General features: G+C 41.7%; 1 protein-coding gene across 3 annotated transcripts in view; it reads left to right on the top strand.

Annotated features, from left to right (window-relative positions):
• The first annotated feature begins 457 nt into the window (after positions 1 to 457).
• Positions 458 to 23,583, top strand: part of hip1 (huntingtin interacting protein 1) — a 47,139-nt gene continuing 24,013 nt past the window's right edge. For 2 of the 3 annotated variants that reach the window (XM_010873636.5, XM_010873628.5), the window contains exons 1-5: positions 458 to 558; positions 643 to 781; positions 19,642 to 19,705; positions 21,410 to 21,552; positions 22,675 to 22,731. In XM_010873636.5, the coding sequence (XP_010871938.2) occupies positions 662 to 781; positions 19,642 to 19,705; positions 21,410 to 21,552; positions 22,675 to 22,731 (384 nt within the window). In that variant the 5' untranslated portion in view covers positions 458 to 558; positions 643 to 661. Of the gene's footprint in view, positions 559 to 642; positions 782 to 11,174; positions 11,768 to 19,641; positions 19,706 to 21,409; positions 21,553 to 22,674; positions 22,732 to 23,583 lie in introns of those variants that run through there. The other variant, XM_013135178.4, reaches the window with a different exon arrangement.

Raw genomic sequence — 23,583 nt, 5'->3', positions numbered from 1 at the left:
CATCACTTTTATGCTGGTGGTTAGTACACCGACGAGTTGGAGCGGGGGAGTGTAAGAGGGCCTGCTGTGCAACGCGGAGCAGTCATTACAGTACCCCCATTTAAAAAATAAATAAATAAAGTTTAAAATGAACTGTTCGTGCGGGCTGGTCCTTAACGAATTCCAGCCCGTAAATTATTGACAATGCTGGGAAGAGGCTATATCATTTGGGGAAATATAAACCTCGTCCACCAACGTCGCACAAATAATGCGGCACTTTTTCTGCATGGAGTTTTTTTTAATCATGAGAACAGGGGTGATACACTATAGAGCTGCACTATCCAACCAGCTACTCTGCTGTTGATCAGAGGTTATTGTCGCGTTAATGTGCTAGTAGGAACTAGGAAACATGGTCGTACTCCATTGGTCGAACACAGCACGTGATATTTTACAACTAGGCTACCAAATCGGATAATTCATAATTTCCCTATTACGAGTAGCACATGAACGCGGCAAAAAACATGTAAAACAAGGGTAGCTCGCTCGGGCTGTGGACTGGACAAATTACGTCTAGAATAGGTCAGTAATGAATTAGGCTTTTCCCTATTTTTTGTTTGAATGTTCTAATGACGATATCTTTGTATATATATATTGTTTTCGCAGTTTAATTTCTAAAGAGACAATGGACCGGGTAAAGAGCTCCATGCAGCAAGTACCAAACCCAATTCCTAAAGCGCTGATTCGTCGGACCGCTGGGGCCAACAGTTTGGAACTTGACAAGGAGAGCTTTGAGCGCAGCCAGGTAGCCGAAAGCACTTGTATAGTAACTTACTTGTGGGGATTTGGGGGGGTTTCTTGTGCAGAATTAAAAAAGCGACAGAGAAATGTGAATATATTTAATTAGCTCTGAAAGAGTTTCGAGTTGTCCTTTACATTTTATTTGGCATGGATTCGTTTTGCGTGAAAACGTGGACATGTGTAAAATGTGTGCTCCTTCACACTTTCAGATTTCCATATAACTACGTATTTACTTGCTCGTGATCTCACCGTCGCGACGGCGTGCGCTCACCAAGCTGACAAATGAGCGACTGTTAAAAGTGTTTCTGTTTCTCAGTGGTTAGCATACGGCGCTTGTCATTCAGATAATTGTAGGTTTGATTCCCGCTGGGTCCATCATTGCCTAAAATTTAGGTATGCATGCATGCATACACGCATTAGTGTTTGTCGCTTTGGATAAAGGGTCTGCTAAATTGCGTGTGTATTAATATATCATGCTTTGTTTACATGATTGAGTTGCCTATTATGCAATGGTAGGCTACCACTAACCCTTTCCATACGAAATCTTCCTCTGCTTCAGGCTCACCCTAAAAGGTTGCAGACGCCTAATTTAAGTTAAAACCCATTAGGCCTTGGCTCAGAGCCTGACTGGGATCTTCAGACTAAACTAGCAGGAGTTTGCCAAGGCATATTTGCATGTGTGTGGATGACCTTCTGTGCATGCTTTTATTCTGTAGACACAGGCTCTGCTGTTGCCTATACCTGTATAGAGAACAGGCTACTCCAGCAAGTAATACAGTTAGATTAAAGCTGTATCGGTGTCTGCCAAATCACCTTAATGATCACATTATTTGACATCATAGAAGCATGAAATATGGTATAAACATTCCCTAGGTCATATTAATACATCACAGAACAGGTGCTCATTTAAAACATGAAGTGAGATATTGCAAAAAATTCTAAACAGCTGCTGTAAAAGTTTCAACTATAAAAATGGTTATGTAATAGATCATGGCATAACTTAGTTTTTTTCTCCTAACATTCTTCTGATATAAAACCAATCTAGAAGGGGTGTTCATTGCAAAACGTAAAGGACAACAACTGCTTAGTTCAATGGCTGTTTTACAGGGTGTTCTTCTCATACTATCGGAGAGCAGCGTAGAGCAAATTTGTTGACATGGAATTTTGTTCCGTGGATTCTTGCCTTTTAAACATCCACAGACATCTGTACTGGACCTAATTAGCGCCTAAACGTACAGTAAATGTCTACGCTTTATCTGGTTCTGTTTTTTTTCTCCATACTAAAAATTAAATGCTTACACTTTTTCCCCCTATAATCCAGAATAAAAATGTATAATGGAAGCAGTAATTTAGTGATATGAATAACAAAGAAAGAAATATGAAATCATATGAATAGCAATAACATGGCCATTTGCAGGCAGTACAAATATCATGTCCGTGTACTGTGCTGTTCAGATGTACACCGATCAGCCATAACATTATGACCACTGACAGGTGAAGTGAATAACACTGATAATCTCGTTATCATGGCACCTGTCAGTGGGTGGGATATATTTGGCAGCATGTTAACATTCTGTCCTCAAAGTTGATGTGTTAGAAGCAGGAAAAATGGGCAAGCGTAAGGATCTGAACGATTTTGACCAGGGCCAAATTGTGATGGCTAGACGACTGGATCAGAGCATCTCCGAAACTGCAGCCCTTTTGGGGTGTTCATGGTCTGTAGTGGTCAGTATCTATTAAAAGTGCAACGAAGGAAAAGCGGTGAACCGGCGAAAGGTTCATGGGCGGCCAAGGCTCACTGATGCTTTGACACGTACCATCTAACTTAGCATTGTTGCAGACCATGTGCACCCTTTCATGGCAACGGTATTCTGTGATGGCATTGGCCTCTTCCAGCAGGATAAGGCACCCTGCCACAAAGCAAAAATGACTTAAAGGTTCTGCTGCCAACGTCTTGGTGCCAAATACCACAACACACCTTCAGAGTTCTAGTGGAGTCCATGCCTTGATGGGTCAGGGCTGTTTTGGTGGCAAAAGGACAACCTACATGATATTGCTTGGATAGTATTACAGTTTTGAAGGCTGAGCTGTAGTTGATGAACCGTATTCTGGCTTAGGTAAATCTGCTGGTTCGGTATGGATTGCAATGGAGAACGAGTGGTCTGTGGATCTTCTGGGGCAGGGGAACCGAGTGGGTCCATCAGCTATGTGTAAATCAGTACACATCTGAATAGGTGTGTGTGTTGTTTAAATTACTGTTCATGCTTTTATGCTTTAAGTGCATTTAAAAAGAATACCAGATTGCACCGATCGTGGGCAATGCTATACATGGTGTAGGTATGGTCATGCTCTCTTGTTCAGAGATTGATCTATGTAACATCAGAGCATGGGAATACGACCTGTGACTTACATTATTAAAGTAGTATGTGACAATGTCAAAATGAGAGGTTTTGTACAAAAAACCTGATTTGGTTAATCAGCCATTGGATCATCTTGAACCAAAGTATTCAAGCCAATGACACATTCTGAAAACACCTTTACCCTTTTGTGTTTTGGCTGTGATCCAAAACACAATGTCCAACTGAATAGAGGATACATGATGAGTCTACTATACCTGTTTAAACAAGATAGTTTTATAGATAATATTTAATTTCGGTGTAATCCCATGAAAATTACTTCTCAAACACCATAGATAAATTATTTTGTTAGGTCATTATCACATCAAAAACTACTGAAATAAAGCGGATATAAAAAGTCTACACAACCCTGTGAAAATGCCAGGTTTTTGTGGTGTAAAAGAATGAGACAAAGATAAATCATGTCAGAACTTTTTCCACTTGTAATGTGACCTATAATGTGAACAGTTCAATTGAAAAACAAACTGAAAGTTCTGAAATAATTTGTCTCATTCCTTTACATCACAAGAACCTGGCATTTTAACAGGGGTGTGTAGACTTTTTTTTTTTTTTTTAATCCACTGTAGTTCACAGCACAGATTTAAAATACAAGTCATTGTTTTAGGAAGCCTTCCTGATAACGAGCAGATGTCTGTTTCACAATATCTCCATGGTGCCCACATAAATGCAGAGAGAGAGAGAGAGAGAGAGACCCCAAAAATGACTTCCTGTCTGGGGTATCCATAAATACCAGTACCATATCGAGCTGCAGCTAAAGCTTTTTTCGTAAAAGCCTTTTAGTGACTCATGGACTAGAACCAATGGCCTGAGTAATGTTGTGATGAGTTCTGGGAAGTGTAGTCAGTGTATAGTTGCTTTCTGAACAGGAAAATGCCTAGGGAGAACGGAAGGGAGCGGCACTGTTTCAAGCCCTTCAATTGGTTGGATATTCTATGAATTATAGATCCCATATAGTGTAGCTGATACAAGCTCAAACTCCAATGCAACGCGTGCACATCTTTGATGCACACTTCTGAGCTGTATGGACGGGACTCTACCTGCTTGGCAGTCCCTCCCCCCTCTTTTCAGACCGTGGGGAGGGGGCCGGGCCGTCAAAAAGTAGGTCAGATAAATCAAGCCTTGTTAAATTGTCCCGCTCTAGCAAAAGATTTTCAGCGGTGGCTGCAACCTGCTTTTCCCATCTTCTTTGACCCTTAAATTAGTCAATAAGCTTTTGAGCGCTAATTTGCGAAGCTGAAGATAGATGTGTGTAGCAGGTCTTTGCTGTCTTTCTTCCCAGCAACTAGGACAGTGAGATGGATTAGGAAGCTGCTCTCCATATACTGAGTCGGGTGGAGCATGCGCTGTGTGGGGTACCAGGTCAGAGCAACTGGCTCCAGAGATATCTCTCTCTCTCTCTGGAAGTGTGCTGGGCTCGAGGGCAGTATCATTAATGCAATCAGCGGCACGTGTTTTTTGGAGTTTCATCCCACTGCTGTGCAAAGTGTTGGTCCCATGTTTCATAAGCTGAAATGAAAGGTTCCAGAAATGTTCCACTTTGCAAAGCTTATTTCTCAAAAATATCTTCCATCCCTGTTAGTCAGCGTTTCCCCTTTGCCAAAACGATGCACCTAACAAGTGTCCTATCAGGAAGCAGATTGAACAGTATGATCATTACACCAGTGCACATTGTGCTGGGGATTAAACCAAGGCTGAAGGCCATGGTTAAATGTGTGCTTTCTATGTTTTTGCAAACATCACTAGTTGAAAGTGCATTTGGAAAAAAACAGCCTAGCTACTTTAGCTAGATTGTTGTTTGTATATCTGAAACCCCCAAGATGTCTTATTGCAATTATAAACCAATTACACATTTTTTTTTAGCATAAACAAAATATGATGTCATACTTGTGGTATACAGTCTCATATACCACTGCCTCACAAAAACTAAACCTGCATATTTATGACATCACACTCCTTTAGTTGGCAGTAGATATTGTTATGGTTGAACTGGTTAAAGGTCTGGCAACTTTCAGGTAAAATGTGTAAATATTTGACTTCCTCAACAAACAATCATTTGATACCTGTTAATGGCCACTATATCAGTGCGTCCCTACCTTTGTCTAGATAGAACGGTGTTGCTCACCAATAAAACCAATTTACCCATTGAATTCTTCTCCCAAAATCGAATTATGTTGCGTGTCATGTTTCAAATTCAGTTGACTTATCTATTTACCGACATCGGTGGGGTCACATCTTGCATGGGCCTAGAGGGCAATACAGAGCAGTTTACCATGTATTCCTGAAATGGAACGGCAAGCAGCAAAACATGTTACCAAGATGACTCCGGTGGACATTTTCACTTGGGGGTGTACTCCCTTTTGTTGCCAGCGGTGTAGACATTAATGGCTGTATGTTGTTATTTTGAGGGGACAGCAAATATACACTGTTATACATGCTGTACACTCACTACTTTACACTGTAGCGAAGTGTCATTTCTTCAGTGTTGTCACATGAAAAGATATATATATCTATCTATATCTATATCAAATATTAGCAAAAATGTGAGGGTGTACTCACTTCTGTGAGATACTGTATATATATTTTACCCACTCCTGCTCTGGATCTGCTATGGTAGCAGTGAAGTTAAATGTCCCTGGTTGGTGAGGCTAGGGTGAACAACAAGGGTGTGTTCAGACCGGCTCCGTGATTATGTCCGCAAAGTTATAAAAATACTATGCCCTGGCCAAGATGATACATACAGCATGTGTAATGACATGTTCAGAGACCTGTAATAAGTAGTGCCCTCTCTTATTGGGCATTTTGCTGTGCTTGCTTGAAGGACTGCCATACCTGTCAACAGTTTCTTATAATTTCTGGCACAGCACACACAGAATTTGCTAAATGAACATCTTGAAAGACAGTATTTTAGAATTTTTTTTTTTTTAAAACGACTACTACTACTCTTAATCTAGGCTAGTATGCTGATGATAAATGAATCTTTTTGTTGTTGTTTTCATCCGTCTTCCCTGGAATGCAGTATGGTGATGCACATTACTGATAGAAACAATCTGCATGCTAAGTGCTGCCTGCTGCGTTGACAGTGTGTCTGCCTCGAATAGTGCTATGAAATTAGAAGAACATGTCTGCGTCTGTGGGAGGACCACTTCCGTTCAGCTGGGGGCACAATTGAGACTTCTTCCTGGGTGTCTTAGTTCCCAGTCTGGGCTTTATATTATGGGATACATCCACAGCAGTGTGGCTTCCATAATTTAAGGCTGTAAATGTAGATCCAGATCCTGCCTCCCTCCCTCCCTCCAGCCCCCTGCAACCCGCTGCTATGTGAGGCAGACTACCTCTGGATGTTTAGTGGGAGAGTTATTCTGAGACTTTGGGAGGAGGTTACCAGTTTGCTACATCACAGGAGCCTGGTGAGGGAGGATGACTTTTCTTAGCGTCTGGAATGGTGTAACAGAATGATCTTAGGAGATTGTGGAATGATGTGGTCGTGCGTAGCTCAGTTGTTAGGGTATGGTACATACAACGAAAGGGTTGTGGGTTGGTTTCCCAAGAGAATGTATTGACATTTTGGTCATTTAACAGATGCTCTTATCCAGAGCAACTTACAGTAAGGTTTAACATTTTTTAAGAGCTAGGAGAAACTGTTTAGTACTAAGTGCATTCTAATCGATTTGTTATCGGTAAAGGTCAGTGCTGGAAAGAAGACCATACAAATGTAGAACATAAAAAGTTAACAAATGACAACCAACAGAGGTGGTGGTAGTGGAGCTATTTTAAGTATTCTATGAAAAGTAGATATATATTTATTTTTTTTAAAGGTAGAGATTATGCAATCCTAGCCTCCAAAGGTTCCACCGTTTTGACTGTACGGTTCAGGAACTGCCCGAAGGGGTGGAACTGCCAAGAGGCCTGAGGTAGCAAAACAAAGAGCCCGGGTAGGGAGGTGGGATTTGAGCATTGCCTTGAGCTAGGGAGGTGAAGCTCCTCTTAGGTGGACAGTAAGACACTATGGTTCGCAGTGGATAGATCGAGGAGAAAGAGAACGGAGTATAGGGAGTTGACTTGGGCATTCTGAAGATCTTCTGTTACATAGAGGAGAGCAACCTCTGCACTTAAAACTCATTACTATAAGTCTCTCTGGATAAGGTAATCTGCCTCAATGTATATGAAACGCGTGGAAACCGTGTGTGTTGTTTGATACTATTCGATTAATGATGTACCTCCCATTACCAGGAGCCTGACCTCTCCCGTAAAGCCACTCCCTACATAGATCATGTACTGTCCCTTGGTTGGACCAAGAGAAAGCATTGGCTGTGGTGCCGGCGCCACCGTGCCCTGGCAGCTGTGGAATTTGTGTGAGAGGCCATGGCCATGTTCCTTGGGCACAACCGGGCCTCGGCAAGACAGCGTGGGGGGGGGCACAGACAAGGATAGCACAGGCCCATTTAGCCTTCTAGTGTCCACAGTGCCCTCCTGGGCGGTTCTATAATTACCCGAGAAATATTTTTATTGTATTACTGTTTGGAATCTGTCCCCCCCCACCCTCATCTGTTGATTGCGTCTGTTTGCAGCCTACCCTGTATGGAAATGGCATGCACCCACTAACTAAACATGCATGGCTTGAGAGATGCGGAAACCAGCTGAGTGTGTTTAGCTTTATTTCGGCACTTATGTTAGAGAGACACAGTAGCTTGTTCTGTTGACATCTGACAAAGATTTGGTGTTTGATAGTGTTGCTTTCCAGGTATTTCCAATTTTCAGCCTGTAAGATTCCACAAATGTGATTAGATCCTACATACCTTACCCAAATGAAACGTCATCGTATGATCGTTCCCATTCACACACACAATTAAGATTTAAATAGAACAGTATCTTGAGGTAAGGCAGAAATCACATTTTAAATGCAGCTTGGCTGCTCTATGGTCGGTCTGGGTAAATGGTTGATGTGCTAGGGCCCTGCGATTAGTTGTGTACTAAAGATTGGCTTTACAATAATCTTAACTGGGAAGGCTCAAGAAAATGACTTTGAAGGTGAGCCTAAAAATGTCCTCAACTTTACGAAAGGCTCTGGGAAATAAGTCAGCTACTGAAGATTGGTTCTTAATGCAGTGAACTCTGGGAAATTACTTGGCTTCTGAAGATGTGTTCTTAATGCAGTGAACTCTGGGAAATTACTTGGCTTCTGAAGATGTGTTCTTAATGCAGTGAACTCTGGGAAATTACTTGGCTTCTGAAGATGTGTTCTTAATGCAGTGAACTCTGGGAAATTACTTGGCTTCTGAAGATTTGTTCTTAATGCAGTGAACTCTGGGAAATTACTTGGCTTCGGAAGATGTGTTCTTAATGCAGTGGACACTCTGGGAAATGACTTGGCTTCTGAAGATGTGTTCTTAATGCAGTGGAGACACTGGGAAATTACTTGGCTACTGAAGATGTGACTTGATAATGTTCTTAATGTTACAAAGATTCTGGACATCTTTCTTCTCTTGGAATGATATCCCTGTAATGTCTTTGACTGAGTTCCTCAAAGAATAACATTTTGTTGCGTTAGAAACTGTAGCATTTGGTTTGAAGGTTTTTTCCCTTGCACAAAGAAATACTTGTGATTAAGTTCTTGTTCTGATTTAGTGTTTTTGTTGTATTTGTTTTGACAAATTAGATTCATTGTAAGAGAACTGCATTTTTACTTTGTATTAAGGCACTAATTAGGTGATTCTCATGAGGATTTTTAAGGGAATCTACATTTCAAAGTTGATTTAATGTTTTTTTCTTGTATTTTTCAAAAGAACTGATTTGAAAACTAAATATACTGCAACAACACTAAATTGGAAGAAAGAAAAACAGATTTTTCTTGTTGTTTGTAATACTGCAAAAAGATTCAAAGTAAGACATACTGATGGAATTTTTTTTTTAAAGATATATTAGCATGGCCAGTTCAGCCAAGAAACCTGAGTGGTCATTGACCCGGCAATGCATCAATTGACACTGGCATCACATTACCAAATTTCATACTAGTTAATCGCCAGATTACTCCGTCTGATGTGATGGTGGTCGTACTATCATAAGAGTGCAAAGGCACCTACCATCCCTGACTCCACCTGTTCACTTATGGGTTTCCTTCTGTGGGGGTACTGTGTACCTTGCACATTGCCTGTGGGGATTGCTATTAATAATATTACAATGATGTTATCTGATGTTGGTTGTATTCTATACATGATCATATGATGGCCGAGATTTACCCCAGAGGAACGCAAAGACATAGATTGTGTATTACTGTGCATTGTTCCCCAATAAATGGTTAAACTAATAGGTGGCGTTTTCTGTATGAACTCTCATTATTCGTCAATAAGCAGGTTGTGGAAATGAAAAGGAATATTTTGGTATTGAGAATTCCATTTATTTAAGGTCAAGCATAACAGTGCCAAGCAAACTAATTAGTAATTGCAACTAGTTAGTTCTTTTAGAATAGTATTAGTATCAATTGAAATGTACTAGTAAAAATTGAAGTTACTTGTAACAATTGGAATAGGTAATGATAACTATTGAACTCATTTCTAATCAACTTTTAATAATAATTAATATTTCAGTAATTACTATTTAACTGACCAAGAAAGTTCATGCGATTAATTGAAATGTCTATTTTCAATTAATTATGGCCATATGAACACATCCTTCAATAAGAATCTTATAGGATGGTTCAAGTACAATAGAACATTCTCAAGCATTTTTTAATGATTAGGGCACACGTGACAAGTCGTGTAATTCTACCATGTGGTCTGTTCTGATGTTCTTGCATAGTCTTGACAGTGTTAAAAACAATTTGAGCCCATCAGCCCTCTCCAAAGGACAGTATTGTTTTTAATTGAAAAGTGTTTAAGCTACTTTGTTTAACATACATTTAGATGTTTTTGTTAATATTGTGTATTATTAGTATTGAAGACTGATGCCATCAGGGCTGGATAAACTCTTTAGTAAAAGGCTGAGCCTGTCCAACTGAATAGAAGGGCATATGTAATGAAATATGTCATTTCAGATGGTTTTGTCTCTCTCTGAACTCTGTTCAGTCAAATACATTATTTAAACTTTTCCCACAGAACTGACAGGAAACCACCAGCTGTTGGGTGTGTGTCTATGATGAATTTGTATATAACAAAGAAAGTATTTTGCAAATAGTCAATATTTTAAATCCTACCACTAAGTACCACTATAATATAAATGTGCATAATCACCTAGATATATGAGAGAAGTGCCAGTTCTCCACAGAGCTGTGCTTAGTGGACCCACCCACGCCATGGTCCCACACACTGTACCAGTAAGGGAACAGAATCTGTGGTGAAGAGCCGGCTTTGTCTGGAGAGATGCTGTTTGTGCGGAGTGGCCAGTCTGCCAGCAGGAGAATGGGTCACATATTGATTACTGTGGTTCAATTTATATTCATCAGCTGATGTTTGTCGTGTTAGAAAGGGATGATTTTCATGAATGGCTGCAGCCCATTCTTCTAAATTACCGCCAGTTATAATAGTGGTTTTCCAGGCATGACGTGCAAAAACAAGGATTTGCATGGACTTGTTTGTGCTCTGGCAAATTTTCAATGTAATTGTTTCATTGCAGTTATTTCATTGTTGATGTAAATCTCTGACTCAGACACCAGAGGACACTATTTAGCTAACATTTCTCTGATGTAAACTACATTGACTCAGCAAAGTAGTTCAAGACAAACGTCTCATTTTCCAGTAGTAAATATAATTGGCTAACTTTGATTTTGACAGTGGCTTGCTTTACTTAAGTTACTGAAGGCTACAGTATTTGTACAGTACATCATATTTTAAAGTGGCCCACAGATTTACATCAGGAAGCAATGTTATGATCACACAATCATGAGTTACTCTGTTGCATGGTAATGGAAAGTTACGTTGTTTACCATCATGGCGTGCCCAAGGCGTGCGTGTTAGACATTTCGACGTTGTTTAATCGTTTTTTTCCCCCCTGTATTTTTGAATTTGTGGAATTAGGAGGTACGAGGTTATTTTGGCCACAGTCGGGTCGGGGGTTTATGCCCCCCCCTTACCTATTGTCTACATTAGGGCGCGCTGTGCACACAAAAGCCCCGGATAGATTGGCTAGTCAGTTTTCGGTGTTTACAAGCGCTGTATCTTGTGGATTAAAGTATTTAAAATGGTATCACAATATACGAAGAAGACAAGGCGAGAAGCAGCATATACCGTACACCTCCCCGCATGTAGCCTACTCTAGTAGGCTGTGGTTTTCGAGACCGTTCGGTTCCGCGTCTCGATATTCGGACACCGTGGCTGTGAGCCCCCACCGTTAACTGAGCACGTAGGATCAGTGAGAGGATAAGGGACCCGGAAGGAAAGGAATTGGAGACTATTTGATACCAAATCGGGACACATGTTGAGTTAACGGGCCTAGTCCACCACCATCTACCCCCCTAAGCGTTTCTAGATTTCTCTTTTTCTAGTTGTTGACTTTACTCTCGAATAATTGCCTGCGAACTGATTCGTCTTTGATCTCACAGCGACCTGCATTTTTCTGGGACTATGGATCTTAGTAAAATGGTAGGTTTCCAGATATCGATGTATTTTCTATTTAGGATTTGTTGCGGAAAAGGCGCAACAGATAAAGCATGTTTCGGATGGGAGGGATTTTCTTTCCTCCATGATGTGAGGTAATTAGGCTACAAGTTATCCTACAGTTTTTGTGTTGATGTTAATCATGCAACTGTATGGAAGTGTTTAAGTGGGCAGTACGTGGATTGCTATAGAACAGTACAATCCGATGCTTGTTTTACGGTTTTGTGTAATATGCTATAGTTTGTTACCGATTTCCCCGACTGATCGGATAATTTTCCTCAAATTTTTCCACCGTAGCCCGTTGTCTGTTGTCATTAAATAACGTAAGCACGCGCACGTTTTCCACAGTGACTAGAATGTCAACTAGGTATCTGACTGTAGCTTACTGTGGTTTTCTTGGACGATTGCAGTGTCACTCCGACTTGTGGGAGCAAGGTGCTTTGCAATGTGTGTCATGAACAGTTAAATGCTTTCTATAAGGCTAATAGAAACATAAACGTATCCACGGGTTGGATTGCAAGATACAGCCAATTTTTTTTAACTCACCAGCATCAACGTGTTAGAGTGCAAACCAGACACAACGTGTTCGGACGATGTCTTATTGATGCACAACCGTCAGATTTTTATTACAGCATGTGTCATTATACAAACGGTGTCATGGCGGATAGTAAGAGGTTTTGCATGCTGTTGTAAATAATGGATCTTGAATGGCCTAGAATAGCAGATGGACAACATTGATTCGTAATTTGGGTAAAGGGGAATCCCCAAACGAGAGATCACCTCGGGGTCACTTCAACATTGGCTGGACATTGTGTGAGAGTTCGTGAGCAGGTGCACCAGCAGGGCAAAGTAACAAGATTGCCCTTTCAGTGCCAGCCCAGTGTAGGTTTCTCTGGCACCATATGGGGGGTGGGGGGAGGGGGGGCTGATACAAAATCCTCTCCAGGGGCTCTGGGATCTTCCTGAATGCTCTTTAGTGTGCAGAGGAGAGGTAGTTGTTGAGGGCACAACATTTTGTTTGATGCGCACAGTGGGTGTGAGGGGGGAAAAAGGTGCTCTGTTGTTCTTTGAAGCAAGTAGTGGGCTGTGTGCAGACCCTGCAGACTGGGTGCTTTATATACACATAATATAAAATGAGTGTGTTGTTGGAGCTGTTTACTGCTCGGGATCAAACAGGATAAGTCTCAAAACTGCTCTCGATGATGCTAAAGGCCTGCCTGTCAATGTCCTCTAATCTGAGATGTGTGCTTTGGTTGTTTATGTAATGGGAGGCAACAGATGGAGAACACCAACCCAGATGCACAATACATGAGAGAAAGTGATGCATTGAATATTAAAGAAAGCCCTGTCATTTCAGTCTTTGGCGTGGGCCCTACTATTTTTTTAAGGCTAACTAAAAACTAGCCTTGTGTAAGCCATGTCTACAGAGGGTCTAGTTATTGTAATCCATATGTCTGTGGAAATGTGTGTGGAGGAACCAAAAGGTAATTAAGATTGCCTTTTTTAAAGTCCTTATACGAAGTGAACACTTAAAGAAGTTGCTTCCACTTGTTACACAAAGCAGATAGGAGGCCTCTCTCCCCGGCGGTTGCATAAAGCCGGCTTGTCAAGGGAGGATGGTAAACGGGACATGGGGTTTAGGTTTTATTAGGGTAGCCAGGTCCTCTGGCATGCAGCATTGAAGGGCCACATTCTGGCCGGCTTGACTCTTCAACCACCCGCTGTTTGAGACCTTCGCCCCAAGCCTGCCAGGGACAAAAGCCTTCTGCCTGTGAGGTCACAGACGTTTCCAAGCTCAGTGTTTTGAGGTAATAATCGTATCAGTGGACAACAGGAGCGGAAGGGAAAAAAGCAATGCCGCGGAAAATACAGTAGAGCTATTTCGTTTGGAAAGTACGAATACCAACCAGTTTTGTTTCAAGTAATCTTTATATTAACGCTGTTCTTCAAAGTAAGGGACTGAGTGTTTTCTGAGCGCACGACTTCGCATGGTGCAGTTATTGGCCCGCACAAGGAGAAACTGCGTAAATATTCTTCCTGTTGACAAGCATTTTGCTACAATTTCTCTAATAAACAATACACGGGTCTAATCCCTATTGGCTCTGTGTTCACATAGGCAGGAAGAGTGACCATGCCTGAGGGATTCTCTATTATTCTGGCCCTTCCAGCAGTGCCAGGCTCTTGAAGAGGTGTAGAGAGAGTGATCCATTGGGGCGGATGTCTAGGTCTGAGATGTGAGCAAATTTACAAAATGGTCCTTTAGAGAAACAAGCAACACAGAGGGCCCTTTTTAGTCGGGTAACCTTTTAAAAAGGCGTAGACCTAACTAATGTTTCCCAAACACGTGGTTTTTCACTCTGTTACTTTTGCTGCTTGTTTTTTTAAGGGATATTGTTGATACGCTTTGTTTTAGGTTGGAACACATTTTCTTACTAGACAGGGTGTGTGTGTGTGTGTGTGTGTTTTGAAGCTCTTACTGTTTTGTACAAATTTTTGTGTTACCTGAAGTAATGTGGAGTAACTGTTCCGCGAGTGGTTAATAGGTCATTTGTAGTCTGTTACACATCTCTATTCACTGTAGGCTCCTACGTGATTCTTCATGTCTGCTCATGGTATCACCTGTTCTGGATGGATTCTGCGCATACATTTGTGCTTGTCTGAGCGTAGGAGTGCTTGTCCCGTCAACCTTCTAGGGCGCCTGGAATAGTCTGTCAAAGAGGAAATCGGTAACTGTAACTGGGAGGTCTGTTTGGGTTGGCGGCCAGCGGATTGGGGTGGGGGGGTGGGAGTGTGTGTGTGTGTGTGTGGGGGGGGGGGGTTGGTGAGTCTGCGGGTGTTTTTCATCAGGCAGGAAATGGGCAGGACGGGGTGTGCCAAGGCAGGAAGCCCACTGAGCGCCTGAACCCCCACCAACCCACAATCTACCCCGACTAACCACTCCTCCGCCGCTGCTCCTCCATGTGCAGTGCCAGAACATTCACAAGCACCTATCCATGTTTCCTGTTTTCATTCCATCTCCGTCCTTCACTGTTTACCCAGTCCGTTTGAGGTGGTGGACAAGTCTTAGTAGTAGCACCACAACAGGCCATCGTGGGTCTTTGGTCATTATCTCTGTAATTAGCCTGTTATTGTTGTTGTTATTATAAAAATGGAAGCGTGGAATGTGGGTAGAGGAGCAGCCAGATGAATGTGTTGTACAGTGGCAGCAGTGAATTTTGTGCTTCTTTACTTTTTGTTTTGGTGAGGTCTGACAACTTCGTTGACAGTAGATCATCGAAAACACCAAACATAATAACCCCGCACAGGATGGATCTACCCCTGTACGTAACTCCCAACCCTGTTCATCCACATATCATCATGTTAGAATAGCAGCTCCCCAAATCCAGACTTTTCTCTTTATTGATTGATTTTATCAGTCCTATGTTTGTTATGCATGAGTAGAGAGTGCCGTTATTATCTGCTGCAAAAAGGTGGAAACAGCGTTTTCCCCATAGGATGTGCCTTTAGGCACATTTATGCGAAGTCAAAACCATTCATCCATAGACAGATGACTCATTAGCGAGAGATTGCTGCATTATTAAACAAGCACTGACTGGGCATTTTTTAAAGCACATCCTGGTCCTTCAGTTCTAGAAAGTAAACTTTCTCCCTGTCAAGATGGCTGGTTTCATAACGTTTTTGAAAGAGGCTTGGCTGAAGCAGGTGAAAACAGACGCTGGTTTCAATTGGCAGATATCTCAGTCCATCAATGTCATATCATAGCATATCCCTTAGGACCTTGTAGACTTAAAAGCATGAGCGATATAAACTTTTAACTTGGAAAACCTGAAAGTCTTTGAAATCTTTTGTTTTTGCATGTAAAGTTTTCCCAAAACATCAAGAAAATTCCCCAATATGGTGAGTGTGATAAAACATTTATTTTCATCGCTGGTCGCCCCCCGCAATACAGCCATAGCAGGCTCTTTCCTTACGCCTTGATTCCCATGTGGGTCTTAGGGTGTGTATGGACATTTACTGCATTCCAGTTCTAACGTGAGTCTCTTCCCTATAGGGGGTGGCCTCATAAGACCTTCAGATGTTTCTACCTGGTGGAAATATCTAAGCAGTTAAGTTTTGTTTTTAGACAGGGCCTCTGTCACACTGAGCACGAACAGATCAACAGCAACAAGAGTTTAACCTTCAGTGGCGTAGGTGGGCCATGCTTCCAAGTATGCTGGCCGTGAGGCAACCCGTATCCTCTGTTTGTGATCCCACCAACACACCCGCCGTCATTCTCCCTTAATACCTTTTATCCATTTACATGTTATTTAACAGTCATCCTCTCTTTATCGGTTGAGGAGTTCAGTTGTTAGGCCCGTCGATGCCAAGTAGCTGATTCAACCTCTAGTCCTATTGGCATGCCCAAAGTCCTGGGCAGCTGGCACTCTTTCTGATCGACAGTCACTCTGTGGCTTAATTCGGTCATTGCTGAATGGGAGCTGCTGGACGTCTTCCTTTTGTTTTTAGAACATTTTGTGGGGGAAGATTTTCTTCTTTGGACTTAAATATGAGACTAGACAGGAGTGCTGTTTCTGTAGATGCAGAGTGTGTAATGTATTTGCAGTGTTTTCATTCAAGTAAAATCCTTGTGAGAGAGAATGTCCTTGGTCCAGTCTCCCCCTGAGCTGTTATCACCCGTTATTCTTTCTGCAGTGGATTCAGTCTGACTAGCATGCCTGTCATTGTCAGACATTTACTGTGAGGAAACCACAGGTGTTGTGCTGTATTGTGATGTTCACGCGCGCTCTCACACACACACACACTGTTTGTCCAACCGCCGGTTTTTGACCTGTAGCGTCTGTCTCCATATCAACCGTGCACACATCACACTGGGATGTTTTAATTTTACGTAACGAGTGTATACTGTTTGTATGTTTAGTGATGTACGCGTGTGACTGGAAGATCCCCAATGCGTCCTTCGCAGAGCTGCACGCTAAGCACCGAGACGTGGAGTGGAATTTTAACCTGCGAGTCGAGTGTGTTGAGAGACGTTGGCCAGCTTAGCGTTCCTCTCCTCGTTCCCCTCGTCCTCTTCAGAAGGCACAGCTGTGACTTAATTCGCCCTGTGAATCGACCATGTCGGCACAAAGCCTGCCCTTGTCACCTTGATCTGTGACTTTCCCATTTGTAATGACGTTGACAGAAAAAACCAAGTTGAACCGTTAGACTATTTTGAGGCGGCCATTCTTCACATGACTCTTATGCTCCTCGTCTATAGAAAAACAAAACAATTTCCCCTAAAATCCCCTAGCTTTAGATATTTTTAGGTTTGGCTTGCGAATTCCTCACCGTACACTTTTTCTGGCCTGTTCCGTACTCCAACCCAAGCATAAATCTGTAGAGTACCCCTGCAAGGCTATTCCTCTGAACGCCATGGTCAGCAAGTTCTTCCGAAACATGACGCGCTGACTGCTCTCTCGGTGACCCAGAGGTGAAGGAGACCCGTGATCATTTATCCCCTCCGTTTGCCTTCCGTCCTCCCCTGGCCAACCCAGGGACCCACCGAGGAGTCCGGGCGTCTGTGGGAGGTTAGATTATTCCACCGGCGCCCTGCTTCAGATCATGTTCTTTATCTGACAAGGTGCAGGATTGGACATATTGTAGGTATTTACAGTACTGTGTATCTACTCAAGGGAAGCTGGTGGGTGGGGATGGGTTACAAGGAGGGGCTACTTTTTGTCTCAAATGGCAACCTGCATGATAGGTCTCTGAGGGAGTACTGCAATAGTCACTTGAAACAAGTCAATTTACGTGAATAAAATTGGCCTATCGCTAAATGGGCGTTTCCCTTCGTCGTTTGGATATTGTTTCGATTCAAAAAGGCAGATTACGAGAAACGCCACCACATACTTTGCTGATAGTTAAGACAAACGTGGGCATTGTTGCCCATGTCAATGACTAGAAGTTGCCTCTGACAAAAATTATTTTTGTCCAGAAATATTTTGTAAGCTTTTAGTGGTAGACCTTTCTCTGTCAACTTTATTGTTCTGTGATTTATTGTATTTGTGAAATGTGGCCTAATATATAAAGTAACAGAATAGTAGAAGCCTAGTAGTTAACCCAATACTTCAGAAGTATTTACCATATTTGTCTAGTACACCTTAAACATGTTTTTGTATTGCAATTAAAAAACTGTGATATTCCGTTACTGTCCAAAATGTTAAATACACATTTTCAGGCCATATCACATAGCCCTAACCTGAGGTTTGTGTGGCTGGTGGTATTTTTATGGGGGCCACTGAATGGAAGCAGTTAGCTTTTGGAGGGGTCTGCAATAAATGGAATGTTTACCTGGCAGATGGCTGATGGAGTTGTGCTGTTTTTTGAGTGATATCTTTTGAGTGATGTGTGCATATCTGTGGGATTTGCTTATCCTTTGTTCAGTCTTCACAGGACTGAAGGTAAGTTACTGACACCACACGCAACTGAGCATTTTTGTATCATTTTTGGAGTTTATAGAAGTAATTAGAAGGTTACTCAGACCATTTTTTGCAAATCGAATCGTTCCAGATCCCTGCCAATCCTTTACAGTTGGTATGGGGTTATTTTCTGCACATGCATTCACATTTTGATTCCAGAACAAACTGGTGCATGGCCAGAGAGCACCCGACAGATGTAAATGTGTGGAGTTTGCAAATCTGCATTGGAACTTGGTTTGTAACCTTTGCTGTGGTCAGATTGTGCAAATTGAGTTATTTTGCCATGCACACCAGCAGTTGGTTTGGTGTTGAGAGTGAAATGCATTATGGGAGAACAACCCTATACCGACTGTCTGATATGCTGGTGGATCTTTGATTTCATGGGGCTGTTTTTGCGTCCTCTGGTCATCAGGCCCTTGGGTCAACGGCTTGTCCCCTGGTAACGGGCTGAAACCTGGTTGTCCCCTGGTAACGGGCTGAAACCTGGTTGTCCCCTGGTAACGGGCTGAAACCTGGTTGTCCCCTGGTAACGGGCTGAAACCTGGTTGTCCCCTGGTAACGGGCTGAAACCTGGTTGTCCCCTGGTAACGGGCTGAAACCTGGTCACAGCTGATCTTTCTACAACTCAGCAAGCTCAAGAATACTTCAAATCGAGAACGCTTTGGTTAATTCACTACAATATAAATGTTTTGCAGTGCCCACCTCAGTCTGCAGACTTGAGGATCTGAAAAAAGTCTGTATGGATGTGTGATCTATGATCCTTCCAACGATGTCTCATTAATAATAGTGACATTATAGGAGGTGTCAGGCCTGCTTTTCTTTGAAATACAAGTAATGTAATGTTACATGTCATATTTATTACATGTAAGGAACAATGTTGTACTTTGAGACAGGCTTGAATATGTCAATAAGCCTATAAGCAGCAGGAAGTGTACATTGTGGTATTGTATGGTGATCATTCATTTTATTCTGTTAAGTTACTTGCATCGTTAAACACAATACTTACAATGTGATTTACAGTTGCCTTATTTTGGCCATGGTTTTACAAACCACTTACAAAGTCCTTAATTCTTGTCAAACAATACTGTAAAAAAAAAAAAATTTAACACTACATAAAGGCTACTGCAGTCAACAAAATATAAATGTACGGCTATTTGTGTTAATGCCCAGGGCTTTTTTTCCATTTCCTCTTTTTTTTTTATACTGGTGCTCAGGCCTGCATAAGGCTGAAATAACTATAATAGCCTATTATTATTATTATGCAAGTGTGTAGTTATGACATCAGTATTCCATGTTATACTGAATTCTGAGAACTTAAAAGTCACCCCCCCAACAAGCAAGGAATGAAAAGGCTTATTGCGCTGATTTCTCTTCCTCCTCTTTGTTTCTTCCTCTGCACAGGCTGTGAGCATCAACAAGGCCATCAACACACAGGAGGTCGCCGTCAAAGAGAAGCATGCCAGGAATATCCTCTTTGTCGAGAGCCAGAGGAAAACGCTATCCAACACACACTCCAAAGAAGAGCTGCATGGCTCCTTCATGGGTTGTGTTCCCACAAAACAAACACGATAATGTAACATTACGTGTGTGTTGCAGACTTCTTTACAGTCTGTGATACATAATCAGACATAAGTAACAGTTTTTAAGCATCTCAGATGACAATGGAAGTTGAAGATAAACACTAAACATATTTTAAAAGCTGATTATTTACTCGTCAAAAAAACATTTTTGACATGTTTTTTAATAGTTGTGACCATAGCTTAAGCAAAGGGGAAAACACCCAGTAACCCCCCTCTCAAACATTTATTTTTAATCTATAAAAAAACTGAATGTTTCACTTATTGTCAAAAAAGAACAAAAACTAGGGGAGACAGGACGCAGGACTTTGCCCAAGCTAGCAAACCCTTTATCAATTCTCACCATTTGGGGCTAAAATTTGCATTTGGAAAAACAGGTGAGCTTTTATTGACTAATGTACATTGTATTAGTGGGCTAGCTAAAATAATTGCTACAAAGCATTAGGTTGCAAGCTAATAATACATTTAGAAAATGTACAAACTCATACTTTTATATACTTTTTTAATATTTGCTCTCACAAAAAGGCCCTAGAAGTTTCATTTCACATTTTGTAAATCTTGAATCCACCGAGATCAGTTTGGCTGTTCTTCCCACTTGGGAGATCTTTTGAATATCCAGGTGAATGCCTCATCGTTTACATTATGCTCAACCCACCAACATTAATGCTGGCCCAGGTCCAGTAAGTTAATCTTTCTTTTATAGTTGATTGCAAAACATCTATCTAAAACCCAACAATAGAAAGGTCTTGCATTCCTACTTAACTCAGTAGGTGCACTAACACTAACTGTGCCTAACAAATAATACAACAACTCACTGTCTAAAGTGTCCTCATATACCTCAATATAACACACTGTCTATAACCAGTGTCCTCATATACCTCAATATAACACACTGTCTATAACCAGTGTCCTCATATACCTCAATACAACACACTGTCTATAACCAGTGTCCTCATATACCTCAATACAACACACTGTCTATAACCAGTGTCCTCATATACCTCAATACAACACACTGTCTATAACCAGTGTCCTCATATACCTCAATACAACACAGTCTATAACCAGTGTCATCATGCACCTCAAGTTTGTAAATATTAAATAAAAATTGTCAGAGAATAGCATCAACAATGCACATCAACAGTTCAAGCAATGTCAGCATTCGGTGATAATGTATGTGCCTACTGATCGAACTTCATTGCTGTAGATCCTTTAATAATGTTGCACGCGTAAGTGTCATTGTTATCATTACCTTTGTTTTTGTATATACATTGCTAAATTGTATTACACCACTATTTACTAATCAAATTAACAATATGAAGCCTGACCTCTGAAAGGTTGGTAGTTTAGATAGCATTATATATATGAAGAAGCACTTTAAAGATGAACATGTATGGACTTTCTCGTTATGCGTTATGTTTTCTGAGCTATAATACAGTTAATATTGAATGTATTTTTTTTTTTTTGGAAAGAGCTGTGTGCCCCATTATGCCACTGATACATTTATCTGAACTGTACTTTTTGACCTTTTCTAACTTTTGACGACCGTTGGTGCACCTTCAATACATTTCTCCTTGACTGGTCTGTCTCACCCTGTATCCTGGGAACCCACCACGAAAAGGGCGCCCACACCTTCTGGGCTGCCGTCAACCGTCTGCCTCTTTCCAGCAATGCAGTCCTCTGCTGGAAGTTCTGCCACGTCTTCCACAAGCTTCTGCGAGATGGCCACCCCAACGTAAGTATGAGCCCACCAACACAGAGCCATTGGTTCACACACAAGGGCCACGGTCCTCAGGCCGGTGCAAAAACGAAAATTTAGCATTTGTTATTTAGTGAACTGTGGAAGTGCCTCCTTGTTTCACGCTGTTGGTACTCAAAGAACATGACTCCTAACATGCCAGATGTTCCTGCAACATGCAGTCTTTTGCATGGACTCCGCTGTCTCTCATGTTATAGATTATGGGGTCAGTTTCCTGTTTAAGGAGATGTTAAACTGAGGTTAAGGCCCTCTGGCCACTAAAGATCATTAACCTAAGCCCTGGTTGGTATCTTCACCCTGGCTGGCCTGGTTTAATTCCTAATTCATTCCCAGGTTCTGAATGGCGTCTTTTAACACCTCCCCCTTCCTCTTTAACTCTTCTAGGTTACTGTAATTAAACATCTATTCTTAGCCAACTAACCCTGTAGAATGAACATTAAGTAAACCTACAGACAGGTATTCCCAGACACCTAGCACATTTTGAAATTCTCTAGTGGCATTGGTTCTTAGTCCCGGACTAGTCTTAATCCAAGGAAAACTGGATCATAAAGAATGTCTTAACAAATAATAGCTTTTAATCTGCTCCCAACCCATGTCACAAACCAATGTGACCAGACTACGTAGCCTCTTCTCCTTTCTGAAATATCCTGCTGGACAGTGAAAAGTAAACCACAGTTGTAGCCACAGTAGTTACACTTCCGAGGCCTGGCATTACAAACTGTCTATAGTATCATCAACATTTCACACACCACCATCCCCATTTGTTCCCTTCTGAGCACTAAGGCAATAGCCCACACACTGGCCTTCCTCACACACCCACACACTGGCCTTCCTCACACATCCACACACTGGCCTTCCTCACACATCCACACACTGGCCTTCCTCACACACCCACACACTGGCCTTCCTCACACACCCACACACTGGCCTTCCTCACACACTGTATCCAGTGTACCTTACACCCTGAGCACGCCCCACTGTGTCTTTAACATTCTAAGCGTGTGACTTAAGCACTGTCTAAGTTCTCTATGTTGGTCTTTTTGCTGGTCTGTCTGTGTCTGTTTGTGTCTGTTTGTGTGTATGCGTGTGTGTGCTCAGGTGATAAAGGACTCGATGAGGAACAAAGCTGACCTTAGTGACATGAGCAGGATGTGGGTAAGTTTCCGTTTTGATCAGGCTTAACATTTCAGCCCAAGACTTGTTTGTGGGTTGCAGCTGTACAGAGAAAAAGTTCATTGAGCAGAATGGTTGGGGGGTGCATTAAAGACCAATGTTGATTTAGTTGGGTCTCTGTCTGTATTTGCTGCTGGCAATAAAATGGAGTAGGACTATGGGAGTGGAGCCTTGATGACCAGTCAGTACAGCTTCCTTCCTGTTGTGGCTCACTAGCTCATGAAAAGAGAAGCGAAAAAAAGCAATTTACCTCATTGCTGGTTTTTCACACACTCTCACACACACACACACACACACACACACATATATACACACACTGAAACACTTACAACCCTGTTTTTTCTATCATCAACTATTGTTTGGGTAGAGCTCTGCTATCATATCAGGTCATATGATGGTGTCAAAAGGGCTCCAAACTCATCAAATAGAAGATCCGAACACAGTCACCAAGCAGCTTGTCAGCAAAACTTTGCTTCAAATAGTTTTCAGATAAGCAGTCCACTTCCAGAATGAGCACCTTCCTGTGGTACCCCCCCCACTAAACCAACATCAGTCGTATTGTTAACACATAATCAATTTTAATCTAACATCATGTGCATTGTAAGCACTTTGTCAATCTCAAACCAACATCAGGCGCATTGTTAACAGATTGTCAAAATTAACCCAATATCATGAGCATTGTAAATGCATTTTCAACATTAAACCAACATTAGTTGTACTGTGAACACTATCATTTTACAAACATCAGGCATATTGTAAACACATTATCAACGTTAAACCAATGTTGTTTCCCCCTGTAGCCCGAGGCAAAATCTATTGTTGGCTTTGTGCTCT

The sequence above is a fragment of the Esox lucius genome, chromosome 1 (assembly GCF_011004845.1).
Source record: "Esox lucius isolate fEsoLuc1 chromosome 1, fEsoLuc1.pri, whole genome shotgun sequence".
NCBI classification, from domain to species: domain Eukaryota; kingdom Metazoa; phylum Chordata; class Actinopteri; order Esociformes; family Esocidae; genus Esox; species Esox lucius.
The sequence above is the reverse complement of the archived record's forward strand: the minus strand, read 5'-3'. Positions and strand labels throughout refer to the sequence as shown.